This window comes from Podarcis cretensis, assembly GCF_951804945.1.
Source record: "Podarcis cretensis genome assembly, chromosome: 1".
NCBI classification, from domain to species: Eukaryota; Metazoa; Chordata; class Lepidosauria; order Squamata; family Lacertidae; genus Podarcis; species Podarcis cretensis.
The window spans coordinates 2,514,143-2,526,691 of NC_137170.1; the positions used below are offsets into that span (position 1 = coordinate 2,514,143).

Sequence of the window (12,549 nt, forward strand, 5' to 3'; positions counted from 1 at the left end):
TCAGCCCCACTCACCCCACAGAGTGTTTGTTGTGAGGGAGGAAGGGAAAGGAGAACACAAAATGAGAGCCAGTGTGGTGTAGTGATTAAGAGCGGTAGCTCCTAATCTGGGGAACCGGGTTCGCGTCTCCGCTCCTCCACCTGCAGCTGCTGGGTGACCTTGGGCCAGTCACACTTCTCTGAAGTCTCTCAGCCCCACTCACCTCACAGAGTGTTTATTGTGGGGGAGGAAGAGAAAGGAGAATGTTAGCCGCTTTGAGACTCCTGAAGGGGAGTGAAAGGTGGGATATCAAATCCAAACTCCTCCGCCGCCGCCTCTTCTTCTTCTTCTTCTTCTTCTTCTTCTTCTTCTTCATCTTCATCTTCATCTTCATCTTCTTCTTCTCTGATTCTATGAAGTCGAGCCTGGGAAATGCTGCCTTTGGGTACCTTCCAACTTTACAGTGCTATGATTCTAGGACAAGTAGGAAAAGTGCAAGGGAAGTAATGGTACTCCTCTATTCCAGAGGAGGAATGACAACTAGATGCCTTCATCTGCCCCAGCTGCAACAAAACATGTCTCTCCCATATCAGTCTCTACAGCCACAGCAGGCGCTGCAACCTTCCAACAGTTTCGCTTCACCCTCAGCGGTGCACTCTTCCATTGTCTCATGAGACAGACGGATGCCAACCAATTCCATCTTTGTATTTTAATGCCTGAGCGATTGCTTTCAATGCTGGTGAACCACTTAGTATCCTATTTTGGAATTGAGTGACTGATAATGCTAATAATAGGATGTGGGTGGCGCTGTGGGTTAAACCACAGAGCCTAGGACTTGCCAATCAGAAGGTCGTGGTTTGAATCCCTGCGACAGGTTGAACTCCCGTTGCTCGGTCCCTGCTCCTGCCAACCTAGCAGTTTGAAAGCACATCAAAGTGCAAGTAGATAAATAGGTGCCGCTCCGGTGGGAAGGTAAACAATGTTTCTGTGCACTGCTCTGGTTTCACCAGAAGCGGTTTAGTCATGCTGGCCACATGATCCGGAAAAATTGTCTGTGGACAAACGCCAGCTCCCTCGGCCTGTAAAGTGAGATGAGCACTGCAACCCCAGAGTCGTTTGCAACTGGACTAAACAGTAAGGGTTTCCTTTACCTTTACCTTTAATGCTAATAATAATTATAATAAATAACAACAACAATAATACATAAGTAAAAGGTAATGGTAAAGGACCCCTGAATGGTTAAGTCCAGTCAAAGGCGACTATGGGGTTGCGACGCTCATCTCGCTTTCAGGCCGAGGGAACTGGTGTTTGTCCACAGGCAGTTTTCCAGGTCATGTGGCCAGCAGGACTGAACCGCTTCTGGTGCAATGGGACACCGTGACGAAAACCAGAGCGCATGGAAATGCCGTTTACCTTCCTGCCGGAGCGGTACCTATTTATCTACTTGCACTGGTGTGCTTTCCGACTGCTAGGTTGGCAGGAGCTGGGACAGAGCAATGGGAGCTCAGCCCATCATGGGGATTTGAACCGCCGACCTTCTGATCGGCAAGCCACTGTATTCTGCCACTGTAGTGCCACTGTATTGTGCTCTGGTCAGACCTCACCTGGAGTACTGTGTCCAGTTCTGGGCACCACAGTTCAAGAAGGACACTGACAAACTGGTACGTGTCCAGAGGAGGGCAACCAAAATGGTCAAAGGCCTGGAAACGATGCCTTATGAGGAACGGCTAAGGGAGCTGGGCATGTTTAGCCTGGAGAAGAGGAGGTTAAGGGGTGATATGATAGCCATGTTCAAATATATAAAAGGATGGCACATAGAGGAGGGAGAAAGGTTGTTTTCTGCTGCTCCAGAGAAGCGGACACCGAGCAATGGTTCCAAACTAGAATCATAGAATCATAGAATCATAGAATCATGTTTAGGTGGAATCTTCTTTCTTGTAGTTTGGATCCATTGCTCTGTGTCCATTTTGGTTGCCCTCCTCTGGACACGTTCCAGTTTGTCAGTGTCCTTCTTGAACTGTGGTGCCCAGAACTGGACACAGTACTCCAGGTGAGGTCTGACCAGAGCAGAATACAGTGGCACTATTACTTCCCTTGATCTAGATGCTATACTCCTATTGATGCAGCCCAGAATTGCATTGGCATTGGCTACAAGAAAAAAGATTCCACCTAAACATTAGGAAGAACTTCCTGACAGTAAGAGCTGTTCGGCAGTGGAATTTGCTGCCAAGGAGTGTGGTGGAGTCTCCTTCTTTGGAGGTCTTTAAGCAGAGGCTTGACAACCATATGTCAGGAGTGCTCTGATGGTGTTTCCTGCTTGGCAGGGGGTTGGACTCGATGGCCCTTGTGGTCTCTTCCAGCGCTATGATTCTATGATTCTATGACTCTAAGCCCAAGAGGCTCAGTGGTTTAGACCACAGCGCCACCTGCGTTAATTAATACATAATTATATTAATTCTTAATACATAATACATTAAAACATAAATATCAGCATTGCTGATAGGGCTGACAGCATTCCAGTTCATTCCAACAGGATCTGGGCCTTTGCAAAGGGTGAACCTATAGGTCTACTCTCTCTAGTCCAATATTCCCTACACTGGCTTGCAGCAGCCCTGGAAATTCAGCATCCAAGCAGCCTTTTCCACGATCCTCTTTAAAAAGAACAACAATAACTGGAGTCTTGCATGTTGTACATGGAAATCATGCATTAAGCTTCAGACCACCACTGCCCCCAACATCAAGGCAGATTTGTGGGGAACATTGGCGATTCTTAAACTTTTAATTACATTTTGTCCTTTTTATAAACATCTTTCCAATCTCACCCTCACCCAGGGAGAGATACACTAATTCAAGCTGACCTCTGATAAATATAGAAAAGGTTAGCGATAAGCCTTCACTTATCAAGGCGGCAACTTGATTTGTTCATTAAATTCAAAGCAGAGAACGAATCCCGGGTAGCAGCCTAAAAAGCTCAGCGCTATTCCAAAATGGAATCTAATTTAATGTGACATATCATATAACCCGGTAAGAACTTATCTAATAAAGGAGATAATAATAAACATTTCCGTATCGCGGCATTATTAGGTGAGGAATCCCAGCTCGCAAGGAGCCCTTCACTTTTAATTAAATGCTCAAAAGAGCAGCCAGTCAGCCTGTTTGTGTCCGTCCCCCCAATAATAATTAATAAATTGCGAATCACCCACACGGCATGGAGATGAAATCCAGTGGCTGAGATTGCTTTTGACAGGGCAATCTCCCCACTGGATTACGGGGCCTTGTCAATTTCGGGGGGGGGGGGGGAGAGAACGCTTCTTATCAACGCAGCTTGACATTTGGGCAGCTAATGCTTTGACGTTATGGATTACTGCCTTGCATTTATGTCCCAACCTTTTCCTCCAAGGAGGCGAATGCAGTTATTCCAGTCTCATTTCATGACACAACAACCCTGCGAGGGGGGTTAGGCTGAGAAAGGCAGTGAGTGATCCCTAAGGGAAGTTTCTTAATGTTTAATGCTGTGTTGAGTTTTTAATATTCAGTTGGAAGCTGCCTAGAGTGGCTGGGGAAATGCAGCCAGATGGGCAGGATATAAATAAATTATTATTATTATTATTATTATTATTATTATTATTATTAGGTCCCACCCGGGCTCCTCCATTCACAGCTGTAGCAGAAACGGATGGATACCACCGCCATCCGTACGCTGCTGGCAAACCACTATGTACAGCGCATGAGTGTTGTTGTTACGTACAGTGCATGTGTGCGACGCTGTACATAGCAGTTTACTGCCAGCGACGGAGGATCCTCCACATGCAGCTGTGGTGGCGCAATGGCTGCTTATGCCACCGCAAGCCCCCACACGGTGCCTTCTTGTCACCCCCCCCCAGACATGGCACCCGCCCCGCCCCTGCACTGCCCCCCCCTGCTGTGATGCCACTGCCTCAAAGGATGATCTCAAGGTCTGGGTAGGTTCATATGGGGAGAGGCTGTCCTTGAGGTATTCCAGTCCTTAATGGCACGTTTTCTCACCACACCAAAAAATCTGTCCGTCTTTTGCACCATGCTCTGGTTGGTAGATCTTGGGGTTCTACAACTAAAATTAAAAATAAAAAGAAATATCTGACTAGCCTTGAGGTCTCTCCATTCTGGGTGTAAAGTACAGTCATACCTCAGGTTACAGATTTGCCGAAACCTGGAAGTACCGGAACGAGTTACTTCTGGGTTTCGGCGGTCGCACATGCGCAGAAGCGCTAGGTCACGCTTTGCACATGCGCAGAAGCTCCGAATCGCAACCTGTGTGTGTGCAGACGCGCCACTGCGGGTTGCGAATGTGCCTCCCACACGGATCACATTCACATCCCGAGTGTCCACTGTATCTCGTGTGCTTGTTCTGTTGAAAATTATTGGTGCTACTGTTGCTCTTAGTTTTATTTTGCACAATTACAGTGGTACCTCGGGTTACGAACTTAATTCGTTTTGGAGGTCCGTTCTTAACCCGAAACCATTCTTAACCTGAGGTGCGCTTTCGTTAATGAGGCCTCCTGCTGCTGCCACGCTCCCACCGCATGATTTCTGTTCTTGTCCTGGGGCAAAGTTCTCAACCCAAGGTACTACTTCTGGGTTAGCAGAGTTTGTAACCCGAAATATTTGTAACCTGAAACGTTTGTAACCCGAGGTACCACTGTATTTTAAAGTGCATTTTTGAGAGCCGGTGCGGTCTAGTGGTTAGAGTTTTGGACCAGGACCTGGGAGTGCTGTGTTCAAATCTCCACTTGGCCCTAAAGTTCACTGGGTGTGGCCTCTCAGGGATTAAATAAGGAGGGAAAGAACCATGTATGTCATCTTGAACTCCTTGGAGGAAAAGGAGAGATATAAATGGAATAAACAAAAAACTGTCCACAGCAGAAGACTATCCACAATTCAGTTCCAGCAAGGAGCCTCTCCTGAGCAGGGGCCCTATCCTGCAGAGCATTGTGGGTGATCCCATCCTGGGAAGAAGGCTGCAGCTTCCTAAAATGTTCCTAAGGAGGGGAGTCCAATCCCACAGTGTTGAACCTGGCCCAATCCCTCCTCCTTCTTGAGGTCCCATCGCTGCCTCGTCCTCTGCGAGGCTTTGCCAGCGATTCTGAGCAATATAAAGCTGTCAGGTGCAATAAACGATGGTAGTGATGGGCCTTTCCGAGCCATTAGTTGTGAATTATCTATGAAAGTTGAAAGTTGTTCTGCGCCGGGTTGCTGATTGTACACTCAGCATCTCATTTGTTGCCTCTCATCGGTTCTCGTGCCTCGATCCCAGGAGCTGTGGCTCCTCCAAGTGGGGAAAGGTCTGGAGCCGAACGCAGTGCCCACATTGGGAAGGCAGCTCAGAATGTGCTCCAAGGAAGTCCCAGGGGAGTCCATTCCACTGTCAAACAGCTCTTCCTCATGTTGAGTTGGAACCTCCTTTCTTGTCATTCAAATCCATTGTTTAGGGTCCTCCCCTCTGGAGCAGCAGAAAACAAGCTTGCTCCCTCTTCCATGTGACAGCCTTTCAAATAGTTGAAGACGGCTCTTATGTTAAGGTTACCAGACATCCCCGTTTCCCGGGGACAGTCCCCAGATTTACAGTTCTCTCAGCATTCACGTGTACATAGTGAACAATAAGTGTCCCCGGATTCACTGAAAAAATCTGGTAGCCTTATCTTATGTGTCCTCTCCTCTACGTATGCAACTCCCTCATCCCTTCCTCCTCAGGCTTGCTTTCCAGACTCCAGATCATATGGAACTTGGGTGGTGGTTTCCTGAGCTCTGTTTCGGATCATGTTCTGGAGCCAAACTGATTCTCCGCATTGAACTGTGCATGTTGAGACTAGGCTGCACCTCGAACCTCAGTCTTTTGCATACATTTTTGGGTGAAAGGCTTTTACAACTCTTGTCCCTGAGGGCTACCCATGGAGCATGACAGGCTGTTACACAGGGAAAGAGAAGAGGTGACCCCCCTTTCACAGTATAGGATGCACCACTCAGACCCCCAAAGGTTGTCCACCCTGGCCCTAGAGGACAAACCCGGGAGCAGGGCCTCCCTGGCAGATCTTACCTGGCCAGGTGTTCTCTAGGACAGGGTTCAGAAAGGTTTACCTCGCCTGAGCCAGTTTACTCTCGTGGAGATCCCTCTGTGGGCCAGAACGCATGCGGCCGTGATTTCCGGCATCTGCGCAGACATGATTTGGGGTGTCAGAGCATGCGCAGACACAATTTCCGGCACCATGGAAGTGACTCTTTGCACCACGCTGTACCGGTTTAGCACAGCACACAGTGACTTGCCGAGTGGGCAGCTCAGTTCGGGGGTGGACTGTAGACTGGTAAAACAACCCCCGTGGGCCGCTTGTGGCCCATGGGCCTTAGGTTGCTGATCCCTGCTCTAAGATGAGCCTTTATAAGATTAAAACCTGGCATTCAGTGGAACCCAGAGACATACTGGCCAACAGTGCAGCTATTTTGTCACCGGTCTGCCTTGCTTTCACCTCAACCCACATGCCCATTTGAAAGGCGTTTCTTCCAAAATTGAAATGACATTGATAAGAGTAGTAAGTAAGAAAAAATATGACTGTACCTTGATTCCTACCTGGGTAAAGAAGGGCTCGTAAATTTCAACCCCTTTGTCGGATCCTTGGAGCAGCACCTCCTGCCCTCGCCGCCAGCTATACCGGACAGGTGGGTTGGAGTTGGCCACGCACCTGAGGAACACCGTCCGTTCATAGTAAAACTGTTCCTTGGCTTCGCCTATACTCTGGTGGACGGTCACAATTGGGTCATCCAGATCTGGAAAGGGAAGGAGGAGGAAGCAGGAGGTTAGCAGAGGCATAGGGCTCCCTTGTTTCAATAATAATAATATTACCAGTAATAATAATTTATTACTTATACCCCGCCCATCCAGTAGTGATGTATGGAAGTGAGAGCTGGACCATAAAGAAGGCTGATCGCCGAAGAATTGATGCTTTTGAATTCTAGTGCTGGAGGAGACTCTTGAGAGTCCCATGGACTGCAAGAAGATCAAACCTCTCCATTCTGAAGGAAATCAGCCCTGAGTGCTCACTGGAAGGACAGATTGTGAAGCTGAGGCTCCAGTACTTTGGCCACCTCATGAGAAGAGAAGACTCCCTGGAGAAGACCCTGATGTTGGGAAAGATGAAGGGCACAAGGAGAAGGGGGCGACAGAGGACGAGATGGTTGGATAGTGTTTTCGAGGTTACCAGCATGAGTCTGACCAAGCTGCGGGGGGCAGTGGAGGACAGGAGTGCCTGGCGTTCTCTGGTCCATGGGGTCACGAAGAGTCGGACACAACTAAACGACTAAACAACAACAACAACAACCCCGCCCATCTGACTGGGTTTCCCCAGCCACACTGGGCAGCTTCCAAAAAGAGATTAAAAATGCATTAAGACATCAGTCATCAAAAACTTCCCTAAACTGGGCTGCCTTCAGATGTCTCCTAAACGTCAGAGAGTTGTCTATTTCCTTGTCATCTGACGGGAGGGCATTCCACAGGGCAGGTGCCACCACCGAGAAGGCCCTCTGCCTGGTTCCCTATAAATTTGCTTCTCGCAGTGAGGGAACTACCAGAAGGTCCTCGGCGCTGGACCTCAGTATCTGAGCAATGGGGGTGGAGACGCTCCTTCAGGTCTACTGAGCCTTTGAGGCCCTTTAGGGCTTTAAAGGTCAGCACCAACACTTTAAATTGTGCCCAGAAACATCCTGGGAGCCAATGTAGGTCTTTCAAGACCGGTGTTATATGGTCTCAGTGGTCACTCTCAGTCTCCAGTCTAGCTGCCGGATTCTGGATTAGTTGTAGCTTCCGGGTCACCTTCAAAGGTAGCCCCACGGAGAGCGCATTGCAGTAGTCCAAGCGGGAGATAACTAGAGCATGCACCACTCTGGCGAGACAGTCTGCGGGCAGGGAGGGTCTCAGCCTGCATGAGCTGGTAGACAGCTGCCCTGGACACAGAATTGACCTGCGTCTCCATGACAGCTGTGAATCCAAAATGACTCCCAAGATGACAGTGAGTTCAAAATGACTTCTAAACAGGGTTATTGCATGTGTCCTCTACAGATGATTCAGGTTGCATCTTAAGGTGAATCTACCACATTAAGCGGGGACGTGGGTGGCGCTGTGGGTAAAACCTCAGTGCCTAGGACTTGCCGACCGTATGGTCAGCGGTTCGAATCCCCGTGGCGGGGTGCGCTCCCGTCGTTCTGTCCCAGCGCCTGCCAACCTAGCAGTTCGAAAGCACCCTCGGGTGCAAGTAGATAAATAGGGACCGCTTACCAGCGGGAAGGTAAACGGCGTTTCCGTGTGCGGCTCTGGCTCTGGCCAGAGCAGCTTCGTCACGCTGGCCACGTGACCTGGAAGTGTCTGCGGACAGCGCTGGCTCCCGGCCTCTAGAGTGAGATGAGCGCACAACCCTAGAGTCTGGCAAGACTGGCCCGTACGGGCAGGGGTACCTTTACCTTTACCTTTACCACATTAAGCCTTTCCAAACAATGGGGGAAACACAACACAACCGTCTTCTGAATTTTGCACTTTTGCAATGCAGTTCTTGTACCAAGCAATGTTACCGAAATGCATTTATTAGAGGAAATAAAAATGAATATGATTGTGAAAGCAACATATGAAAATGCGTTATATGAGGGATAATTGCTTGCAAAAAGATATGTACAAAACTGCATACAAAACCATGTGCATATTAAGAGAAATTTGCCCCCCAAATGCTGATAGATTTCTGTGTTGATTCCTGCAGACGTCTGGAGAACTGAATTTAAAATTGGGTGGGGGGGGGGGAATGAGAAACCGAGAAATCTGAACCTGGTAGAAACTCATTTTTCATTTATTTATTAATTTTGTTTACCACGCTTCATCTGAAGGTCTGAGGACAGTTAACAACAGAAAAATGCAAAAGGAGAATTGTTGTTGTTGTTGTTGTTGTTTAGTCGTTTAGTCGTGTCCGACTCTTCGTGACCCCCTGAACCGGAGCACGTCAGGCACTCCTGTCCTCCACTGCCTCCCTCATGCTGGTAGCTTCAAGAACACTGTCCCTCCATCTCATCCGCTGTCGTTCCCTTCTCCTTGTGCCCTCCATCTTTCCCAACATCAGGGTCTTTTCCAGGGAGTCTTCTCTTCTCATGAGGTGGCCAAAGTCTTGGAGCCTCAGCTTCAGGATCTGTCCTTCCAGTGAGCACTCAGGGCTGATTTCCTTCAGAATGGAGACGTTTGATCTTCTTGCAGTCCATGGGACTCTCCAGAGTCTCCTCCAGCACCATAATTCAAAAGCATCCATTCTTCGGCGATCAGCCTTCTTTATGGTCCCGCTCTCACTTCTATACATCACTACTGGGAAAACCAGAGCTTTAACTATACGGACCTTTGTTGGCAAAGAGAATACAAAATACATAACAAATTGTAGTTTGAAGAAACTCCTGAGAATTCCGTTGGAGAATCGCTTGCAGGATTTCAGCTCCGGGGCTTCCTTGGGCAAGGAAATGTCTGCTCAGCAAACGCAAAGCTGTGTCTCTCTGCCTGGTCACCGAGGTACAAGACTTACTCCTAAGTAATCATATAAAGGATTTAGCGGCAAACTTGAGCAGTGATGCCCTGGGCAATGAGCTTCATAACCTTCTCCTGCCTCATGGCCTTCGGATTCTGTACCTTTTGCCGGGAGTGTAGTCTAAAGCCTTGCTTCCAGCAAATGTCCCTACAGAGGGTTGTAACTCTCTCCCGGCTGCAGCAATTAAGATCCAATTCAGGGACCGAAAATATAGTTCAGCTGCCTCATTAATTTTCATGCTACCTTCGGAGTCGAGTTTCCTTTGGCCTCTCTGCAGACAGGCCAGCCTTCTTATTGCAATGCCACTTTCAATAACCATCCAAGGTAGATACCCAAATCGTATCGCCGTCGAAAGAGGACTTGGCGAAATATTATTAACCCCCCCCCCTTGTGTTTAATTCAGCATAGGAGACAGGATTGGACCCAGGGCTAGATTTGGGTTTGATGAGGCCCTAAGGTCCTGAAGGTAACGGGGGCCCTTGATATGTCCAGCTGTCCCTTGCCAACAACAAATTGTCGCTGTTTTGTGTGTGGAATATATGCTATATGGTCACTGATGGACCTCATAGGTATCTAAAGCAATTTGCACATAACAAAATTATGTATTTTATCAACTTATTGTTGAATTACATCCAGTTTTCCCTCCTTTAAACTGTTTTGGGGACCTTGCAAGAGAGTGGGACCCTAAGATTTTCTTGTTTAAAGGTAAAGGTACCCCTGAACCATTAGGTCCAGTCGTGGACGACTCTGGGGTTGCGGTGCTCATCTCGCTCTATAGGCCAAGGGAGCCGGTGTTTGTCTGCAGACAGTTTTTCCGGGTCATGTGGCCAGCATGACTAAGCCGCTTCTGGCGAAACCAGAGCAGTGCACAGAAATGCCGTTTACCTTCCTGCCGGAGTGGCACCTATTTATCTACTTGCACTTGACATGCTTTCGAACTGCTAGGTGGGCAGGAGCATACAGCTTATACGTAAATCCTGCACTGGTCGGACCACTGTTGGGAATTGGGGATCTTATTAAAAAAATGGCTGCCTCTTGTGTGTACTTGACACACTAAGGACATGAGGACATGAAAAGAGAAACACTGTAAAATTAATGAATGTTAAAATGATGTTGGATTGAAAATAAGTGGCATTAGCAACAAAGTTAAAAAGAGTATGTAAAAATGAATTGATAATGGATGAAAATATAGAGCTATAATATGTTAAGATATAGAGTTAAGATAAATGAAAGAGGGTAAGGATTTGCTGATTTGATTATATTAATGGGAACACAAAAAGAGGAGGTCAAAGAAACAAGCTTATGAGTCTAAAGTTATAAAAAATGGATTTGTTTTTAACTTTTTTTTCTATTTTTCTCGTTTTCTGTGTTTTGTATTTTTGTTTGAGAGTCTTTTCTTTTTGCTTTATTATGTATTTTTGTATTTATGACTTTGTAAAATCTTAATAAATATTCATTAAAAAAAAATGAAAAGAGAGCGCTGGATCAGACCAATGACCTCTCTAGTCCAGCATCTTGTTCTCACAGCAACCAGCCAGATGCAGATGGAAAATCCACAAGCAGAATTCAAGAGCAACTCTCCCCTCCTGCTGTTTCCATCAGCTGTGATTCACAAGCAAGACAATGGATGCGCAGCCCAGCCGTTGTGGCTGGTAGCCAGCGCAGTCTTTAGCATATGTGCCGCTGGGGTGCAAAGATCCGCCCAGCACCGCCAAATTTAGTTTAGCCCCCCAATTAACTGAGAATGACAAGCGCTGTTGTTGACTCGTCTGACAAGTGCCGCCGTTGTGAATGACAAGCGCCACGACTGGCTCGGCGCGGCTTTGATAAACGAGCGCACAAAGTCGAAAGTCCTTTAGTGAAACAGCAGGTATACATTTCGGTAATACCCAGGTATATATGTATTTTGATTTTCTAGCTTGATCAAAATTATTTATTATTTCATAACAGATAGATAGTTAAGAGCTTAGGCGGCTTCAGCGCCTGGCGCCCCCCAAAATTTGGCACCCGGGTGCCCCGCAACCCTTGCACCCCTGGGTAAAGACGGCCCTGCTGGTAGCCACTGGTAGTCATCTCCTCTGTAAATTTATCCTCTTATAAAGCCATCTAAATTGGTGGCCATCACTTCCTCCTGTGGCAGGGAGTTCCACAGTTTAACGCTGAAGAAGAACTGCATTTTAGCTCTCCTGAACCTTCCAACTTTCGGCACTCCTTGGATGCCCATGACTTCTAGTGTTATGAGAGGGGAAGGAAAACTTTTCTCTACGCGCTTTCATAGAATCACAGAATGGTAGATTTGGAAGGGACCCCGGGATTCATCTAGTCCAGCCCCCTTGCAAGGCAGGAATCTCAGCATCCGGGACAGATGCCCATCTATCCTCTGCTTAAAAACCTGCAAGGAAGGTTTGCAAACTTCATTTTAGTTCAAAACTGGGGCAATTCTCACTCGTTTCAAAGTGGGGAAACCTTATTCCATGGTAACTAGTTCTGAACTTGGAGCATCCTTGCAGTGAGTGATCATTAGCGGAGACTGAAGGACAAGAAGTGATTGGCAGGTGTTTGGAGTTTGGTGTTTTTTTTTCTTTTAATGAGCCTTTGCCTCGCCTCATATAACCAATGGCAGGCCAGCCCCGGGGGACTTTAAATCAGGAAGGCCTGCTACAATGGGTATCTTTGCAATGTTCATTTAATTAAAGTGTGGTTAATTTTTTAACAGAGCTACATCCATTATTAGTCACGCATGTTAGCAGTAAGATTTTTCTTTCTGGAAACACATCCCTGAGACCTATTTTCCCCCCTTCCACAAAGGCTGGTGGCACTGCAATTAGCTCAATAAAACATATTAATTAGTTCTTTTCCAAATGGAGACAAAATGCAAATGAGCTCTCCAGCCCATTAATTTGTAACTAAAAAAAAAAAAAAACTACTGTGAGCTTGTTCTGGTGCAGTTTGCTTCTGCTGGACTTCAAGCAAGCTGAATCTCTAGTCCGAT

General features: G+C 47.3%; 1 protein-coding gene across 2 annotated transcripts in view; it reads right to left on the reverse strand.

Moving 5' to 3' along the window:
• Positions 1-12,549, reverse strand: part of MDGA2 (MAM domain containing glycosylphosphatidylinositol anchor 2) — a 422,386-nt gene that overhangs the window by 183,932 nt on the left and 225,905 nt on the right. The window contains exon 4 of one of the 2 annotated variants that reach the window (XM_079987502.1): positions 6,581-6,777. In XM_079987502.1, the coding sequence (XP_079843628.1) occupies positions 6,581-6,777 (197 nt within the window). Of the gene's footprint in view, positions 1-6,568; positions 6,778-12,549 lie in introns of both variants that reach the window. The other variant, XM_079987501.1, reaches the window with a different exon arrangement.